General features: G+C 38.1%; 1 protein-coding gene across 7 annotated transcripts in view; it reads left to right on the forward strand.

Moving 5' to 3' along the window:
• The window catches only part of PLEKHA5 (pleckstrin homology domain containing A5), a 274,187-nt gene that overhangs the window by 209,664 nt on the left and 44,697 nt on the right, over positions 1-19,826 (forward strand). For 3 of the 7 annotated variants that reach the window (XM_054036266.1, XM_054036283.1, XM_054036302.1), the window contains 2 exons: positions 104-157; positions 18,799-18,861. The exons of 1 other annotated variant lie outside the window; for it this stretch is intronic. In XM_054036266.1, the coding sequence (XP_053892241.1) occupies positions 104-157; positions 18,799-18,861 (117 nt within the window). Of the gene's footprint in view, positions 1-103; positions 158-8,097; positions 8,179-18,798; positions 18,862-19,826 lie in introns of all 7 variants that reach the window. 3 more of the 7 variants (XM_054036329.1, XM_054036274.1, XM_054036293.1) reach the window with 3 other exon arrangements.

The raw sequence follows: 19,826 nt of genomic DNA on the forward strand, positions 1-19,826 counted from the left end.
GATTGAAAGATCACTGGCTAGTTTAACTCTTTCCAAACTGACCTTTTCATACATTCTGCACCTTCTTTCCCTTTCCTTTATCTTCTTGACTGCTGCCTGCTAGAATGAGATTCTTTCACATCACCTTCAAAGGAATGCCATATATTTGGATCATCAGGTGGGATTAGCAGCTTTTTCTTTGTTTGTCTCGGTGTGTGTTGCATGCTTTTTTCAAATTTAAAGATGCCAGATATTTAAAGATGTTTTCTATGAACTGGAGTTGAGTATTTTATATATTACCTTATTTACAGATCACAAAAAAATAAATTTTATTGAAAATTGGATATAATGAAATAATAAGAATCTGAGCATTAAATTTATACCAGAACGTAGTTTTAATTCTCAGGTTCCAGTTTATTCCTGCAGTTCATTGCTTTCCTGTAACTATCTAAAATTTCCTCAACTTTTTATCAACATAACCAAACTCATCAGAGATTTCCAAACTGACAAGTTTGACAAGCATACTATTCATAGAGAACAGCTAATTCTGATGATTTCAATGTGTTCAGAACAAAGAAAACTGAGATCAAACTTCAAAATACATTTTAAACAAAAGGCAACTTACCTAATTTTGTGTTTTGCTAAGCTATTTGGTCATGAGTTATGAATGAATAAGACTTTACTCCTTCATAACTCAGATTTTTCTTCTGCTGGATTTCAGAGTGAGAGCATAATAATTTGACATCAAAATCTGTTGATAAAGAAACAATTGGGATGTCATATTCAGCTTTTTGTCTTCAAGCCAGGATCAAATGAAATTTGCAAATGGGTTCTGCAAGAGAGCTTTTTAAACGGAATGATGAGACCTTTGACAGAAATAGAGAAAATCATAACAAGTACTTGAAAGGAAATATAGGCAAATTGATGTTTAACTATCGTTTTCTCACGTGAAAATCTCAAAACTGATTTTCAAACACTGCATGCTGAATTTTACATCTTAAACATTACACTTAATGCAAACAATTTCCTGATTGTTTTTGCACGTGGACATCCTATGCATTGCTGCAGTAGGCAGGACTTAATTGAATTGTTTGTTTAAAAAAAAAAAAACAACCTTTCTGGCTTGATTTTTCTATCACCTTGCACTTTGGGTGGTCACTTATAAATGCAAATTGAGTGCAAGGTTGCGTTCAAGATGAAATGCTACCATTCTGATTTGGTTGTGATTTACATTCATCTTGCAATCAGTTTGCACTGATGTATGTTGGTAAATGACTAACCAAGGTGTAAAGCGGTGGACAATCAGAAACTGTTAGTTGTGTTAGACCAAAGTATTTCATCCAGCTCAAACATTTCCAGCTTTGATTTTTTTATTGCTTATACAAGATGTTAAACTACTACTTATGTTCCATGTTTTAATATTATTGGTTGGTTACAGGGTTTGTTCAGTGATCTGTCTGTGGTATTCTGATTTAAATAAAGGAAATGGCATTTATTGTTTGAGAGGTAGTAAAGCAGTTCTTTACTTGCATAGTACATCAGATAAAAACTGATTATTAGAATTCCAGAACAAATGTAATTATATCTTGTAAAGTTGAGGATTGCAGAAATACGTACTTCTGCATTTGTTGAGTTTCTTATAAATTCATTTAATGCTGGCATTTAAAAATATAAACCAAGTCTCTGCAGTAGATCAAGGAAATGGCTAAACTTCACATACAGTAAAAAAAGAGGCAGTTAGTATAAAATGAGATTCCCAGTCATAAAATCATAGGGCATAAGGTTGGAATAAATGTTCTGGGTCATCTGCGCCATTCTTCTCCCCTCTCCCTTTGCACTAGAACAGGATTGTCCCATATACTATATAAATTCCATAAGAGATTGTAATCTTCTTGAACATCTCTGGAGCTGGTGTTTCAACTACTTCCCTTAGCAAATTAGTCCATTATCAAATTGACCTTATTTTTAGGAGAAAAAAATCCTACTGCATAGCCTAAATTTTTCCTAGTCTAATTTCAGGCCAATGCTCCTTCTTTACAGCATCTTTAATCACCTTGAATAATCCTTTGTCCTCTTTGGGTTGCTTCATTTCATGATATATAAATTATACATTTCCTTTTTTTGACTAGTTTGTAATTTCTGTATATAAAATTCCCTAAACCTCTCTCCATGGTGTGTGTAGCTGCACTCCAATCCTTTTATCTTGGTCACCCACCTTTTGGATTGTGAGGAACTCAGAACGGTACACATTGCCTACTGCCTCCTAACCAAGGCTGCATTGCACTCCACTCTTCTCAGTACTACATGCAAAACCTTATGTATAAAGTAACCTATAGTGATTGCTGAGCTCTTTCAGTGAAATATTACCTGTGATTAAGATTAGTTTCACAAAGCCCAAGAAATCATAGGAACTTTTTTTTTTTTTTTTTTTAAACTAGAGGGCAGTTCTTTATACTGCTGTTTTCCTTGGAGATGCTTATGATTTGTTACATTTTGGATTTTTGTTTTCTGTAGTTTTAGGTACATAAGGACAGTGCAGCACAAAATTGTCTCTAGACAATAGGTTTCCTTGAAATCTCATGGCCACCAGGAGTTTAGATCACCAATCAAACACCACCTCTTTTAAGAGGGGTTGAACCACTTTTGTGGCTGTGGTATTCAGGAAACATCAGAGGAGCCAGATGTGTTTGCTGTCTTTTTCACAAGTGCCCACTTGGGACACTAACAGTGATCATAGGCATAGACTATTTGCTTGCCCAGTGCATGCTCTTTTACGAGGGCAGTAGTATAAATGTAATCATGGCATTATATGAATCCAAAGGATTAGTTATCTTAAGTGTACTACTAAATCCATTTCCAATGGCCTCTTTATTGCCCTTTTTTCCTGACCATGCTCACACCGAGAAGTAGTAATAACCACAAATGGAAACATCAAAATTTCAAATAAAGACTGTGTCCACAACACTTAAATGTTTTATTTCACCCATAAATGGATGTTTTATTAGAACCTGCACCCATTATCAGAGGGCAATTCCGTAAACAGGTCTTAGAACTTAATTGTAATTTTGTTACTGATGATGAAAATCTCCAATAATAACCAGCTATACTTTTCAGTGAGATTGAGTTATGTATTTTAGGGTTTGGTGCTGGGTCTCATCACCAGAGTATATGAGCACCTCCCAGATTAATTAGATTGGCATAGTGACGTACCTGTTGGATTGCATGAAGTCTTCTGTCTTCTTCCTTCTCTGATGGTAGGAATTTCTGCGTGTGGTAGAGATTTTTCTGAGGCAGGAGACAATATTTCACCTCTAGTCAGCCCTGGATCAAGGAATCTGATAAGAAAGAGAGTATCTTTTATTCAATATGCATCTGTTCTTTTATGGTTTTCAGTACTGAAGCTTTTTATGGTATACATTTTTTTTAAAACCTCAGGAAAAGTCAGAAATTGAATAATAGAAGAGAACTTCCGACAGGAAGTCTCTGCTCTCTAGCTGATCATAGTTGTAATGCAATCAGCATAGTGGATGCTGTGAAGTTTCATCTGTACAGAAAGATGTCAGTCACAGGGAAGAATACCTGATTAACTTACAAATGTGTGGGGCAATGGAGAGGAAAGAGGGAAAGAGAAGGGAAATGAACATCTTTTTGGTAAAACTCCACTAAGAGTTTTCTTGGATGTTCAGCAGATTTTAGATTGGCTTATAATGTTGCTCTGTATTCTTTGGTGTTGTGGCATCTGAGTATAATATACTCACAGATTTTAAATACTAACTATTAAATGTATTCAGCTGCTTTTATGTATGTCTTGTTTAGGGAGAAATGTTGTTTCTCACTCGTATACCACACTGAGTATAAAAAAGCATAGCAAAGACAGACATCAGTTTTGGGGAAGGCTTAGTGATCTACAGGAAACAGCAGGCATATATCTAAGCTAGGTTTCTTGAATTCTATTCAGAGTTCTGCTTCTGACTTGCTTTGTGGCATCAGGCATTTCCTTAAACCATTTTGTACTTTAGCTGGCTTGTGTAATACTTTTGTGACCGGGGTCCCGGGGAAGGGGGTCATGCTGAGGTTGCTCAATTAGGGCAAATTGCAAAGAATGGGGCAGACAGTCCCCAGAACTGGTGGTTATTCCAACACTCAGATTCACCCAGCCAGCACCAAAACAGCTCTACTGGTTACACAGAAGCCAAAACACAATTCCCTTAAAGCAACCCAGCCTTGGGCACCCTTCTAGACAGCAAAGTCAAATATGATGGGGATTACTGAAAATCTTGTTCATCATATAAAAAGTTGTATCAATCCTAAAGGATCGGACACATTACCTCCCAAGTTAATGAATACTTTAGATAGTACCCAAATATACACTTACAGCCAGTTCTTATTAACTAAACTAAAATGTATTAAAGAGAATGTATTGGTTAAAAGATCAGTATACATACAGACATGAATACAGTTCTGAGATCAGTTTCATAGTAGAGATGATGAGCTTTGGAGTTGCATAGAGTTGTTTGGACTAAACCTATGGACTAATTCTATGTCCAATACCAGGGTGATCCAAATAAATTTGGAGACCTCAATATTGAAGCTCAGTGCTTCCCCTGATAAAACATGAGCAGATTTGAGATGAAAGGGTCAGGTCCCAAGAGTTCTTCATACAGTTCCTGGGCAGCATGCAGTCCTTGGGTGAACAATGGGCTTTTGAAGTAACCTTTTGTTTCCTAACCATCACCAGTAATTAACTATATGGATTAACATAAGGTAATTATCCATTAAGCAGTTTATAGACAGTTTACCACAAACTTTAAAGAGACACATAGACAATGACATTATTTCACCCAAGTTCCATCTAAATGTTATTTACGATATAGCCCTAGACAGGAACCTTTTGGTTACATTGTCCCCCTCTAACAAGACGGGGTAAACAGACTACTACAATGACTATCTTCTTCCAATTCTTTAACAATACAAGTTTACATTTTAAAGCTGTAGCCTATCTAACGTGGAATGGCCCTAATTATATTTATATATTTTTTCTAATATGTCTCTAAAGGTTGAATCTGGGTCAATTAGCCTGCAAGTTACTGTACTTAACCCTTTTTGGCCATGTGTCACAATTTTAATTTAAGTTTGTAAAAAGAATTTTGTATCTTCAGATAAGACAACTATTTAAATGCACTATTATTACTGTGTTATGGTGCAGCTGTTTGTAAAATTTTGTTTTCCTAGCACTCATAATATAATTTGGATCTGTTTTTATGTTAGTACTGTGACTAAGTTGCTGTCTTACTCAGTTTAGGTTCCATTTTGCTCTACCACTTCTGTTCAGATAATTGTACTGCATATCTGTGGGTTAGTATTTATAAAAAATGGTAGAGTGAAATTGAATAAATTGAATATATATTGTATCACCTCTTGACAAATATTGAACATTTAACAGTCTGTCATAGGGATATAAAAATAGTTTGGTTTCTGCTGGAATGGCCTTTTGGTCAGCACTTTGCAATGTTTTATACAGAGGATTGATTCCCAATTGTTGACCCTCCACGGTATTTAGGGACTGGGATTGCTGTTGAGCAGTGACCTTTCCAGTCAAAATTATGAAGTGCTGTTAACCTCCTCTAGTAAAAATGGAGGAGGAGGTCCCCCAAGATACAGTAAAAGTTGTGTTATCTGTCACTTTACCATCTGGAAAGCTCTAGAAACGGGCATTTTAGGATGCCAGATCCGGGCGGCACTCCTCTTGGGCAGCTCCCCGCAAGCTGGTTTTTAGTAGTTTCCTATTTACTGCATATTATGGGGAACCTCACTGTTGTAGATACAGTATTTTCCTTCAACACAGGCCAGTTTAAGATTTGGTCACATGACTCAAAAATTGCCCTCGTAGTGTATGCTAAGAATGCTACTGATCTGCTGACAGGTAGTTATCAGCTGAGACGAACTTGTGTAAAGAAGCTAGAGCAGCAAGTAACTCTCGTTGCAAAGTAGCACAAAAACAGAGCTTTGAGACTTTTAAACTTAGTGAACACTTAAGTATTTCATATGTGACTATTACCTTATTCTGCTTCTCTTTAGGTTTGTCAACAATATACTATAGGAATAGGGGAAAGAAATCTTGCTAGAAAAATGGTACTGAAATAAATATTTTCAAATGTTCCCTGTGGTGTAAGGATCTTTACCTAGTGGGATTGGAATAAAAATGGACAAATGTAAATAAGTGAGGAAGAATTCACTTTAATCCAAGATGAGCCTGCTTTTGCCTCTCAAACTCTACTGTTGTCTATAACGGGGATGTCTTAATTTACAGGACAATATAACTGTCTCATTTGAGGCACAGTATGAAATAAATTCCTCACATATATTGGAACCTCAGTTTTTCCCACTAATACCTGGTAACCCATTGTGAATTAATGAATGTTGCAGATGAGTGAATAAATAAATGCACAATAAAGCAAAGAATGTATCACAATATACTTCATTTAGTAATTGTATCTTACTTTATTTGTAATTCAAATTTGATTCTTCATAGTATACTAGAAGTATTTGCTTTTTAAATGTAATGATCATAACTTTACTAAGAATGGGAGAGAAAACAGTTGTTTTTGTACAAATTATGGGGTCCTTAGCCAGTGCAAATTAGTAAGGTACCACTGATAAAGAAGGTTGGGACCCTCCCCTAAAACCACACACAGATTGGAGTTTTCAGTTTATGGGGAAGTTGTTGTCACTTGGGTTGGAAAAAGCAGCTTGTTGTCTGTCACATCAAATTGGTGAGTCCGTATAAAAATCCACTGTGTATACAGTTACGTGGTGAGAGAGATCACACACATACGTCCTCTATAGCTGGATGTAAAATTGATGTAGCGCAAGAACTGGTTGAAATTTTTTATTCAAAGGGTCTTTCTACAGAAAATGGCATATCAAACTGGACATTTCTAAAGTAAATATCAATTTTTGATATTTTTTTCAATTTTTGTTGGGAAAACAGAATTTTTCACCCCTAAGACTGAAAATTACGGTTTTTGGTTTTTCAACAAAGTCTAAAAACATCTGAAGACAATTTTTGACAAACTTTTTTACTTTATATTGATTTTTGACAGGAACAAAAATATTTCTTAACCAGCTCTACCTAACACAATATTCAAAATCTTATAAGATGTAAGAATTCTCACCAGCATGCTGGCATAAGACAGCCATTTGCTCTATACATTGCTTGGATTTTTTTGAATGCCTAATTCTATAAATTTTTTTCATAAATGATCACAGAATCTGTTTTAAAAATTGCACTTGTGGCAGTAAATATAAATGATTTGTTCTGCAAATATGGCAGCACATATGTCTAATCTAGCTTGAAATGTGCAACAGATGGTTTCATAGCCATATATGGGTAAATGCAATAACTAATATAATTGACTACTTTTGTATATAAAAAAAGTGCTGCATAAAAATTGCTGCATTGTTGATTGTGAAGTACTAGTGTAGATCATTGTAAACTTGATCTTAGTATTCAGTTCCAGAAGGGCTCAAATAACTGTAACATACTGAAGATGCAATCTACATTTTAATGTATGGGGGACTATTTTATGAGATGGTTCTCGGATAAGAATTTGGATGTTTCTTACTGCATATTTAAATTACTGTATTTGTATTTTAAATTACTTCAAATCTAGCTGGCTTATTTCTAAGTAATATCGTGGTTTGGCTACTCAGTATTTTATCCAGTCGTTCCTGATGTTTTACCTATTATAACTTGAGTTTATTGGTGAAACATTTGAAGTAATTAGACTTATTAGTAACATGAACCACAGTAAGATTGTAACACGGCTGTTACTCTGAAAAATGAACCACAGTGGAAATGATGCAGCTTTTATGAAATATTAATATAGTAACACATTCTTTTGTATATGGGAAACATGAGTTTGATATTTATCACTTATGTTTTTCAAATATTTACTTTTTCTAAATGATGGAATCTTTAAAGGAATTGGTTAAAATTTAAACTGCTGCATTATTAGAAAAAATATTGAAGTAGAGGCTATATTTACAGTGTCGTCTTTCAAATCTAGCTATGGTGTAAACTGATGTTTGCTGTATGCTCCTCCTGATTTGAAATAGATGAAAGAGAATGAACCTTTAATCACCATGGTTCACACTATGATTGAGAACTCGGCGCTAAGACCACAACTGTACCAGCAAGTAAGGTCTTGGATAGTGAATGAAATTGCTTTATCATCTGCGAAAATTTTCCTCAGTGACAGTTTTTGGTTGTTCTTCAGATTTACTCATAACATCAGTGTTTCTCTTATTTGTTTTGAAAAACCACAAATCACTCATGCTTTATAAAATGCTGCGATATTATTAGCATGGCTTTTGCTGAACGCTTTTGTTGTTGAGTATATTAAGTGTACCCTTTTGGATAACTTTTTCTGTCTAGAATGTTTGATCATTTGCTATCATATGCAGGTGTCCAGTAAACTCATAAAATTTCCAACAAGCTTCCAACATTTGTCTTAACGTGGTCCTATGCACAATTAGCTTTCACGAGTGCTTCTTTTTGTTCAACACAAAAGCATGCCATTGGTGTTTACCTGGTCATATCTGGCAACTTTCTTCATTTTAGGAGATGGATTTCTAGATCTTTTGTTGTTGTTGTTGTTTGCACCTAGTTAGTTCTTAGCCTTGGAGAAAAATGGATCAAAATAACTTAGATCTGGAGATTGTAGATCCAAGGGGCAATGTTTTATTAATCAAGTCATAGCAAACCTACCAGAGTACACATTTCTAGACTATATAGTCATGACTGCAACTCTACCGAGACATTAAGAGGGGGAAAATGTGCTGAATGGAAATATGTCTTTGGCTTGAGACCTGCATTAACTTACAAGCATGGCCAATACAAATCTGTAAGCACAGTAGTTCCTTAGACACATGAATTTTGCTGCACAAAATACTGTATTTCAAACATCAAAGTTTTAAAGAAGCCTAAGCATTCTTATTTAAGTGATTGCTGTATTTTGCAGCTAATTGAGCTATGAAAATCTCTGGCTGCCAAACAGAATAAATATTTGACCTGTTCCCTTCAAATTCAGGGATTACTCCAAACGGGGAAGAGTGGCAAACAAAGTTTCATGGCTAGAAGGGAGGGATAGTTCAGTGGTTTGAGCATTAGCCTACTAAACCCAGGGTTGTGAGTTCAATCCTTGAGGGGGCTATTTAGGGATCGGGGGCAAAAATCTCTCTGGGAATTGGTCCTGCTTTGAGCATGGGGTTAGACTAGATGACCTCCTGAGGTCCCTTCCAACCCTGATATTCTAGTGATTCTAGGAAGGGAGTAAGACCAATTCTGCTTTGAAAAACGCTCATTGATGGTGATGAAATTTTTTGCTATGCCACTGTAATACAGCTCCCATGCAATTTTTGACCTTTATATTACTATATCACAGTGTAGAATATTTCTAAATGTTTAGGAAAACAGCCAGGTATCTTGAGATAAAGGGGAAGTGCTTTGAATCTCTAGTTTCTTCTTGGACTGAAACAGTGGCTTGCATTAACAGATTTTCCTGGAACCAATCTCCCACTATTGTGTGCCAAAAGACAAGCTGTTTTCAGACACCGCTTTGAAGGGTTAGGGGTGCAATGGGAGAGCGAAGGTTCCTCCAGACCCAAACTAAATAAGATTTTTATATGTTTAAAAGCTGTCCGACTCACTGCTGAAATTTTTTGAAAAATGCCATCAATTTTTAGAATATTTTTAGCTGCTTAAAATAATCCATGTACGTATTAAAGTCTGTTTTATGGTAGAGATAACTTCATTTTATATTTGACACTGAAATAGCACCACCTTGACAACCTTGTCAGAGACCATGAATCTGAAGGGTCATGAAGACTGAATTACCCTCTCTCCCCTAGAGAGATGGTCCCTCTAGAATGGTGTTTTAAGATGCATTGGCAGGATAGTGCAGGGGAAAGTGTGTGCTGCATAAATAAGGGACTGTCATTTTTAGTCAGTCATTGTTCTTTCACAGCTCTAAATTTCTATTAAAAAAAAAAAAAGCAGGAGTCCAAATATAGTTATTCATAGTAATTATTGGGTTAAAAAGAAATTTAGGTCACCAAAAATAAAAGATCACCCATTCTTCCAGACCACCTTGAACAAATTTTCTTCTACATTCTTAGCAGATGCCCTCTCTTAGCTACTGTGAATTTATCCCTAGGAAATATCAAAGTGACTATTTGTTGTGGGTAACAGCTGAGATTACTCAATTTAGATAGTTGTTCCTGGGTCCTGATTTGAAACCATAATGAGGTATGTAGTAATGTAAACAACATAAAGATCCTGTTGTGACAGACCCAGACCAGTGGGGTACAGGAGTCTGGTAGAGGGCAAATATACTGGTCACTGGATGAGTAGTTTTCTGTTCCCTGAGTGACCAGAGCAGGGGCTGCACTTGAGTAATCAGGAACCTGCTAGAACCAGTTAAGGCAGGCAGGCTAATTAGGACACATGGAGCCAATTAAGAAGCTGCTAGAATCAATTAAGGCAGGCTAATCAGGGCACCTGAGTTTTAAAAGGAGCTCACTTCAGTTTGTGGTGTGAGTGTGAGGAGCTGGGAGCAAGAGGTGCAAGGAGCTGAGAGTGAGAGGGTGTGCTGCTGGAGGACTGAGGAGCACAAGCGTTATCAGACACCAGGAGGAAGGTCCTGTGGTGAGAATAAAGAAGGTGTTTGGAGGAGGCCATGGGGAAGTAGCCCAGGGAGTTGTAGCTGTCATGCAGCTGTTGCAGGAGGCACTATAGACAGCTGCAGTCCACAGGGCCCTGGGCTAGAACCCGGAGTAGAGGGCGGGCCCGGGTTCCCCCCAAACCTTCCAGTTGACCTGGACTGTGGGCTCTTCCAGAGGGGAAGGTCTCTGGGCTGTTCCCCAACCCACATGGTGAATCTCTGAGGCAAGAAAATTCGCCAATAAGCGCAGGACCCACCAAGATAGAGGAGGAACTTGGTCACACTGTATTTTCAGTATTTACATGTCAAACATTTTATTGTGAGATTTGGATATGGGGCAACTCAATCTATACTTTCAACCACATTTGAGGAGTAGAGCCTGGAACAAAAGATTCAATTTCCAAGATACGTACAGTTTTTTGAATGAAAAAATATTAAGAAAACAGCCCAAATGAAAAGATGGGAGAGGGATTTAGGCAAATAAATTGATCTGGCTGAGATGGGAAAGGCAATATAAACCCTCAATTTGTGTAGCTCATAAAGAAATTCCTGGTAAGATCCATCATATTTTTGGAACTAGGAAGGCACCTTGTTTGAAGGATTACAGGAAAAGGGAAACATACTTGCACATGTGGTGGTCCTGTCCAGGAATTAGGGCTTGTCAACACATGGACATCAGGAAAATTAATCCGAATTAACTAAAGGTGTGAATTTTCAGTTTTAAATTTTAAGCCACATTAAGCCACTGTGGGAATACCCATTCAGAATTTAAAGTTTAGCTTGGATCATTTCCAAAGTGAATTAAACTAAACCAAATTAAGGCCACTTTAATTATGAATAAGTGTTCACACAGAGATTTAATACAGTAAAATTCATCCACTGAAATTAACTTTTTATTCATATTGAAGAAATGTAGTAATAATCAGCTACCTATCCTCTTTGGCTAGCTCTGCTGGACACATTCAAGTACAATTAGATGAGCCTGAACCAGTACCTAACAGTACGAACAGTAAATTGGAGAAAACTTAGATTGTCCCTTTGCAACATCTCTAGACAATCTGTCCTTTTCTCAGTGTTAAGTGAGGTATATTAATGTTATATGAAGGGGATTCTATTGGTGCAAATTCACGAATACGCCTAAACTAAGGCTTAAAATTTGAGACAACTTCCTGTACTGTGTTGACTTTTCATATTTTAAAGATCACACAGGATTTTAACGTGAATGAGTTAGAATATTGTGTGTATAAAGCACACTGACACTGAAAAGACAAGATTAAAATCTGGTTAGAACAAGATGACATGCATGCCTAATGTCAGCATGTTTATGCCCAAGAAATTGGAAAACCATTTAAGAGCAGATCAAAACCCCATACTTCAATCTAGGACAGCAAGATGTTGAGTTGTCATACACTGTTCACCAGTTGCACAAATTAAAGCTGTTGATGGGCTATTAGCTTATGATCCTGATGTTTAGAAATATTTTCTAAGCTTTGTTTTTGAATTTGTTCAACATCCTCTTTTCCTGCATTTCTTGTCCCTATTTGAAATTCTGCATGTTGTATTATGCGAAATGCAGTTTTCACATCTGATACATAATACATTCAAACCACAGTATATTCTTACTACTAAAGACATACTCTTTCAGCTAAATTACATGAAAGTATCACTGAGTGTTGAATAGGTCCATGTATTCATACTAATGGGTGAAAAGGGCCTTTTAAAAAATGCTACTAGAATCTTAAAGAATATCTCACCCTCCACACAAAAGCCCCAACTTTTTGTTTAATTTCCTCACTAGAACAATCTCCCAAAAGATGTTAAACATGCCATCAGTTGTGAAATTCCATGCCACAAGACTTTATTGAGGCAACAAGCTTAGTGTAATTTTAAAAAGTTTTAGAAATGTGTATTAATATCTGCACTTACACTGGCTAAAATAAAAACATGAGGATACAAGCCCTCATGCTTCAGGAAATAAACCCTCCAATAGTTGTCTTAGGTTAGGAAAAAACTTCCCCTGTGAACATCTTACATAATGTCCATTTTCATGGTTTTATACCTTGCTGTGATTCAGCAGATATTGCCCGTTGTCTAAGATGCGATGGACTATGTTGGACTATGGACTGTTTCTGTAACTTCTGAAATCTCTACTTGCTAAATTCTTCTTTGTAGATATACGTATTGTGCACAAGACTTAATTCACAGATAGGTAGAGAGATATTTTCAGCATTACACATGGACATTACACATTTCTCATTGAATGCAATGGCAGTTGTGTAACACCATTGTAACCGCACACAGAGAAATATTTGCTCCAACTATACATGTAGCTTACACTAGCAGCAAGCAATAAATAATACTTCAGGAGTATTTACAATGCTATTAATTCCTCTGCCCTCATACAGTGTGATTTCACTATATATTTCAATGTTAGCAGAAATAGGCTATGTCAGTACTTGGATAGGAAGTCTTCAAGGAAAACTCACAAGTCTGTGGGAAGTGATGTGGCAGTGCAGTAGATGGCACTCTTCCTCTTAAATCAATGCCCTGGCAGGGTGTAAAAAGGAACTGTCACTGGAGGCGGTTCCACTGGATGCAACATAAAAACAGGCTCATGGCCCCTTGGTCACTAAATATCCCGTAGCATACTCCAAGAGTTCCTCCTGTAATTCCAATAGAATATGATGGTGTTCTTCACATCTTGCCCTAAACCATCTAGTAGATTTGCTGTACATTATTAAGCAGCTGCTGCATTGACAGTGATGGGCAAAGTAATTCATATAATTTTGAGATTTTCTGTGTTAAATGAATGTAAAATGTTGTTTTACAATATTCTGTATTGTGTGGAGGTGAAGTGCTTCTGTAGAAGATTCTGCCTGTTGTGTATTACAGATAAAACTAAAAGAATAGAAACATTTCAGTGGCTATTATGGACTATAAAAAAGTACGCTCACTGCAGACATGCCCCTTAGCAGCTCTCTTGTCATTTAACATGCCCTGCCATCAGCTGCTCAGGCCCTGTGGTGGTCTCTCTTGTGACATGGCCCTCTGGCCAGGTCATTTAAGTCTCTCCCCTTCTGATGTGTTAGTGTCCCACATGACACTGGGCATCAGTATGACATCTGCCACTCCTCCAGGGCCCCTCTTCTGTTCCACTCGATTAGAGCCAAGGGCCCCAGGACTTCAAGCTATAAAAGGAAAATTATAAGCCACAACAAAAGCAACTTTGGCCCCTTCTCCAGGCTTGAACTTTTAAATTATCCTGAGTCATCCTCAGCTCTCTGTTTTTCTACAGAATTCTGACTCAGAGACTACCTTGGTGGAATCTTTCCCTTGTCTGAATCCTCAACTTTCTGCCTGTGATTGGCTTTCACTCAGGTGCACTAGCAGTGTCCCCTGCACCTCTGTTAGCCTATTCCATCAAGCCCAGGATGTAAAATCTGCCCTGAAGCTCCTCTGCTCTCTACTACCCAGAGAGGGACTATGAGGTTCTTTTCCTTTCTCCCTGCAGCCCTTTTCTACTCTTAGGGTATGTCTATACTACGAAATTAGGTCAAATTTATAGAAGTCGATTTTTTAGGAAGCGATTTTATACAGTTGATTGTGTCCCCACTAAGCACATTAACGGAGTGCGTCCACAGTACCATGGCTAGCATCGACTTTCGGAGCGTTGCACTGTGGGTAACTATCCCACAGTTCCCGCGGTCTCCGCCGCCCATTGGAATTTTGGGTTGAGCTCGCAATGCCTGATTGGACAAAAACATTGTTTTGGGTACATGTCATCAGTCGCCCCTCCCTCCATGAAAGCAATGGCAGACAATTGTTTTGCGCCTTTTTTCCGTGGAGATGCCATATTGCTTTCAGCAGATGGTGCAGTAGGACTACTAACCGTCGTCATCGAACAACTGCTTCTGCTGCCTCTCTGCTCTCCTGCTCTGGCCACAGACGGAGCAATGAGTCGGGAAAAACTGGCATTCCAACCACCGCTTCCGCTGCCACTCTGCTCTCCTGTCTCGATAGCAAATTTCTCCATGTTGGCTGTCATGGGCTCTCACTTCCGCTGCAACTCTGCTCTCATGATTCCATCTCGCAGGGCCTCTCGTCATTCTCTATAAATATCTATTCTTATGGCATCTCTCTATAAATATCTATTCCATCATCCACCGCTTCCGCTGCAACTCTGCTCTCCTGCAGGCGCCATACCACGGCAAGCATGGAGCCCGCTCAGATCACCGCGGCAGTTATAAACACTGTTGTGAACACCACGCGCATTATCCTGCAGTATATGCAGAACCAGAACCTGCAAAAGCAGGCGAGGAGGTGATGAGAACATGAACACAGACTTCTCTCAAAGCATGGGCCCTGGCAATGGGGACATTATGGTGGTAATGGGGCAGGTTCATGCCATGGAACGCAGATTCTGGGCTCGGGAAACAAGCACAGACTGGTAGGACTGCATAGCGTTGCAGGTCTGGGATGAATCCCAGTGGCTGCGAAACTTTCGCATGCATAAGGGCACTTTCATGGAACTTTGATTTGCTTTCCCTTGCCCTGAAGCGCAAGAAAACCAAGATGAGAGCAGCCCTCACCGTTCACAAGCGAGTGGCGATAGCCCTCTGGAAGCTTGCAACGCCAGACAGCTATCGGTGAGTCGGGAACCATACGCCGGAGCATATCAATTTGATCCTCCAGTAGCCTCAGCATTGCCTCCTGCCTCCTCTCATCACGCTGCTGCCACCTCTCCTCTTGCTCCAGCTATCTATCCTCTCTCCTCACATTCATTTTGTGCTTTCCTGGACTCTGACATTGTCTGCCTCCACGCATTTTGCTGGGCTCTTTCAGTGCGGGAGGACTGCATGAGCTCAGAGAACATTTCATCGTGAGGGTGTTTTTTTCGTCGCCTTATCTGCACTAGCCCTCTGGGATGGAGATGATAGGGGGACCGTCGAAACATTTGCAGCTGCGGTAGGAAAAAAAAAAGGGAGAGTAGTATTTAAAAAGACACATTTTAGAGTACAAGGTTGCATTTTGCCTCTTATATTGAGGGGCTGCCGGTTTGGTGTGAGAGATCTCACACATAGGGCCGGGCAACAGAATTCGGCTTGCAGGCAGCCATGGTAAGCCACAGTCTTTTGGCTTCTTTAAGTCTTCAGGGCAAATTAATCATTAAACACGCTTGCTTTTGAACCATGTATTGTATTTACAAAGGTACACTCACCAGAGGTCCCTTCTCCACATTCAAGGTCCGGGAGCCCGCCTTGGGAGGGTATTGGCTCCATGGTGATAAACCGTTCCTGGCTGTCAGGGAGAACGGTTTCTCCGCTTGTGTGCTGTGCGCTATCCTCATCTTCCTCGTCCCCAAAATCCTCATCCCCATTGCATGAGACTCACCCTTTGCAGGTGTCCATGGACAGGGGTGGGGTAGTGGTAGGGGGGTCCCCTAGAATTGCATGCAGCTCATCATAGAAGCGGGATGTCTGGGGCTCTGACCTGGAGCGGCCGTTTGCCTCTTTGGTTTTTTTGGTAGGCTTGCCTGAGCTCCATAAGTTTCATGTGGCACTGCTGCGGGTCCCTGTTATAGCCTCTGTACTTCATGCCCTTGGAGTTTTTTTTCAAATATTTTGGCATTTCGTCTTTTGGAACAGAGTTCGGATAGCACAGATTCATTTCCCCATACAGCGATCAGATCCAGTACCTCCTGTTCGGTCCATGCAGGAGCTCTTTTGCGATTCTGGGACTCCATGGTCACCTGTGCTGATCAGCTTGCCACACTGAACAAACAGGAAATGAAATTCAAAAGTTCCCGGGGCTTTTCCTGTGTACCTGGCCAGTACATCTGAGTTGAAAGTGCTGTCCAGAGCAGTCACAATGGAGCCCTCTGGGATAGCTCCTGGAGACCAATACCATTGTGGATGCAAAGAATTGCGTCCACACTACCCCAAATTCGACCCGGCGATATCGATTTCAGCGCTAATCCCCTCGTCAGGGAGGAGTATAGAAATCGATTTTAAGTGCCCTTTAAGTCGACAAAAATGGCTTCGCCGTATGGACGGGTGCAGGGTTAAATTGATCTAAGGCTGCTAAATTCAACCTAAACGCGTAGTGTAGACCAGGGTAGCTCTTCCCCCAGCTGTACTCATCTTTTAATTGAGTCTGGCCCATCCTCCAAGTGCAACCAGCTGTTAATGGGCCCACGTTAACCATTTCATTGCCTATGTGGGGTAAACACAAACTCAAACTTAATACTATTTGAATCAAAGTATTTTACAAGTAATTATTAAATTTGTTTTAATACTTGTGGAAGTTCTGTACCTATCTTATTAAAAGTGCATTTAGATTTTCTAAATAATTATGGAATAATAGGAATAGGTGTGAATGATAGATCATCAGCCTATTTTAAGCTACGCTATAATTAAGATTGGGCTTCTGAGAACACAAATAAATTAGCTTTTTAAAAAGTCACTAAACTTGAAAAGATTTACTTTGTATATCACTATCCAAGGAAGCTGCATAATATCTAAGAGTGTTCTGGAAAGATAAATTTGGGGTCTTGAAAAGCTACATAATGTCCCTGTTGAGTTAAACAGAAATCAGTGTAAGGTTTTAACCATATTTTTGGGAGTCTGGGCCAGATTTATATTGACCATGCTTATGAGCACACTCTTAAAATATTTCTATTCCTAAGTTCTTTCTTTAGTTCGGAAGGAGGGTTTTTAAAAAATATATATTGTTTCTACACTATTAGAGGTTTAAATAGATTTTTGTTAAAAAATAATCTTAATGAAGTGCAAAAGTGCTGTGGCTTTTTCATATTCTGATACTCATTTTCATTAAATATTCATTTCAAAGAAATTTACTATGTGGTTTTAATACACTATACATACTTTTAAATTGTCACCAGATGCATTTGCATGAGGTATGTGGAAATAATGTCTTGAAATGAAACACTTAAGTCTTTTAAAGGTTTATTGTATGTTTGGAATGCTTGTATGTTTAACTCTCCCCAATCCTTGCATTTATAAACCTCCTTTGGACTTGTGTTTCTATAGTCTCTTTTTTGCACAATTGATTTAAAAATGTTCCAGTTAAATAACATGCTATGGAGGGGAAATGTATATGTTAGGAATGAATATGCATATATTTTTATGTATTAACTAAAATGGGATATAAAAAGTTTGGCACAAATGGGTATCTATATATGTTAGCCCGTTTTAAGTATTTTAAAATATATCGCTAGCAGTCAGTCTAGAGATGAAAAGAAGTAAAAAGTTAATATGTTGAGCATTCACTCATATCAAATCAGAGTCTGAGGATCCCTTCTACTGCTGAGTAAGATGGCAGTCATAACCTTAGTAAAAAGGGTTTGCATATCTCAGCACAAGAAATAGAATTGTATCCATTTACAGTAATTGCTGTAGTATGGAGTACCGTATCTAAAAGAAAGCTGAGGAAAAAGTGCACTTTTTTTAAAAATCCCACCTACATGCCAAAAAAGTGTGTGTATCTGTATATCTTACACACACTGTATACACAAAGAGCCAATTCTGTTCTTAGTTACTCTGGTGTAAATTTGTAACTACACTTGAACACACTGGAATTTCTATACACTGCCATTAACATAAAAGAGCAGAATAAGGTCCTGTATTTAGAATGCACACATGAAAATTAACATAGTGATATATAATTGTGTGTGGGGATCTAATCAGAATGTAATTTTATCTGCTACACAGTCTAGATTTGATGGAATTTTTATATTGCAACTATAGCACTCAACATTTTTCTGAAGAATTATGCATGCCTAATAAATTTAACATAATTCCACAGTTTCAGTTTTAATTAGCAAGATTTAATAGTTTGAGAAAATAACTGTGATATACCTTTCTTCTTCTGATAATCCCTATTTGACATTCCATTAGGTACATTAAGTAACTGAGATTTAAATATTGTTTGATTCAAACTATATAGTCATACATTAAATGTTTGGCATTCAAATGGAATCTGTTTTTGGTGTATTAAAATTTTAACTCTAAGATGAACATCATTTTCATGGTTCTGGTGGGAAGTTATTTTATGAGAATATTATTCTTCCTTATAGTTGACACAAGAAGAATGTAGGGGTACACTATACAAATATAGATCTGAAGAATTGGATATAGATGTAAGTATTTGGTTTTAGCTTACTGTGTTGATATTCTGATGTAGAAGTTTCTACCCTGGTCATAAAATTTAGATGCAAAAACTACTTAATATAAAACTAGTAGCAATTGCTTTAGAAGTTGGGGGAAATATTCCTGGATGTTTGAGCAAAATATCCCATAGCTGGTTTTGAATTTATTGGTGTTGGGGAGATACTAGTACAGTAAGTGAATTTGTAGGTGTGTGTATGTGTGTATATATATATATATGTGTATATATCTATCTATATATATATATTTGTGTGTGTGTGTGTGTGTGTGTTTGAAAAAAAAAATCCCTTGAATCGCAAGAGACTTACAATACTTATTTATGTAAGTCTCCTGAATCAACAAGTCTACACTAAGGGCTTGTCTACATTACCTGCTGGATCGACAGGCAGTGATTGATCCAGCGGGGGTTGATTTATCACGTCTAGTCTAGATGCAATAAATCGACCGCCAAGCGCTCTCCCGTCGACTCCGGTACTCCACCAGGGTGAGAGGTGCAGGCGGGGTCGACGGGAGAGCGTCAACTGTTGACTTAGCTCAGTGAAGACACCCCGGTAAGTAGATGTAAGTACATCAACTTCAGTTACATTATTCACGTAGCTGAAGTAGCGTAACTTAGATCAATCCCTCCTCTCCCCTGCCCCCTGTATAGACCAGGCCCTAGATGGACTGTTTGTAGACCTGTAGGCCTTTTCTAAAGTACATGTTCCACATGCAGTTTTAAAATGGGTAAGTTTGTGAAATCAATTACTTTAAAGCTATTAAACGCATATAATCCTTTTTCATGACTACTGTCCATGTCAAATTTCAGTTTTTTAAAGCTTCAGCCACTGTAAAGAGATTACAGGAAAAATTAACATTACATTTACACATGGTGTGTTCTCATTTTAGTTATAAACATGCACAAAACTGGCTCAGCTGGTTTCTGAGAGTGACAGAA

This window comes from Malaclemys terrapin, chromosome 1 (assembly GCF_027887155.1).
Source record: "Malaclemys terrapin pileata isolate rMalTer1 chromosome 1, rMalTer1.hap1, whole genome shotgun sequence".
NCBI lineage: Eukaryota > Metazoa > Chordata > Testudines > Emydidae > Malaclemys > Malaclemys terrapin.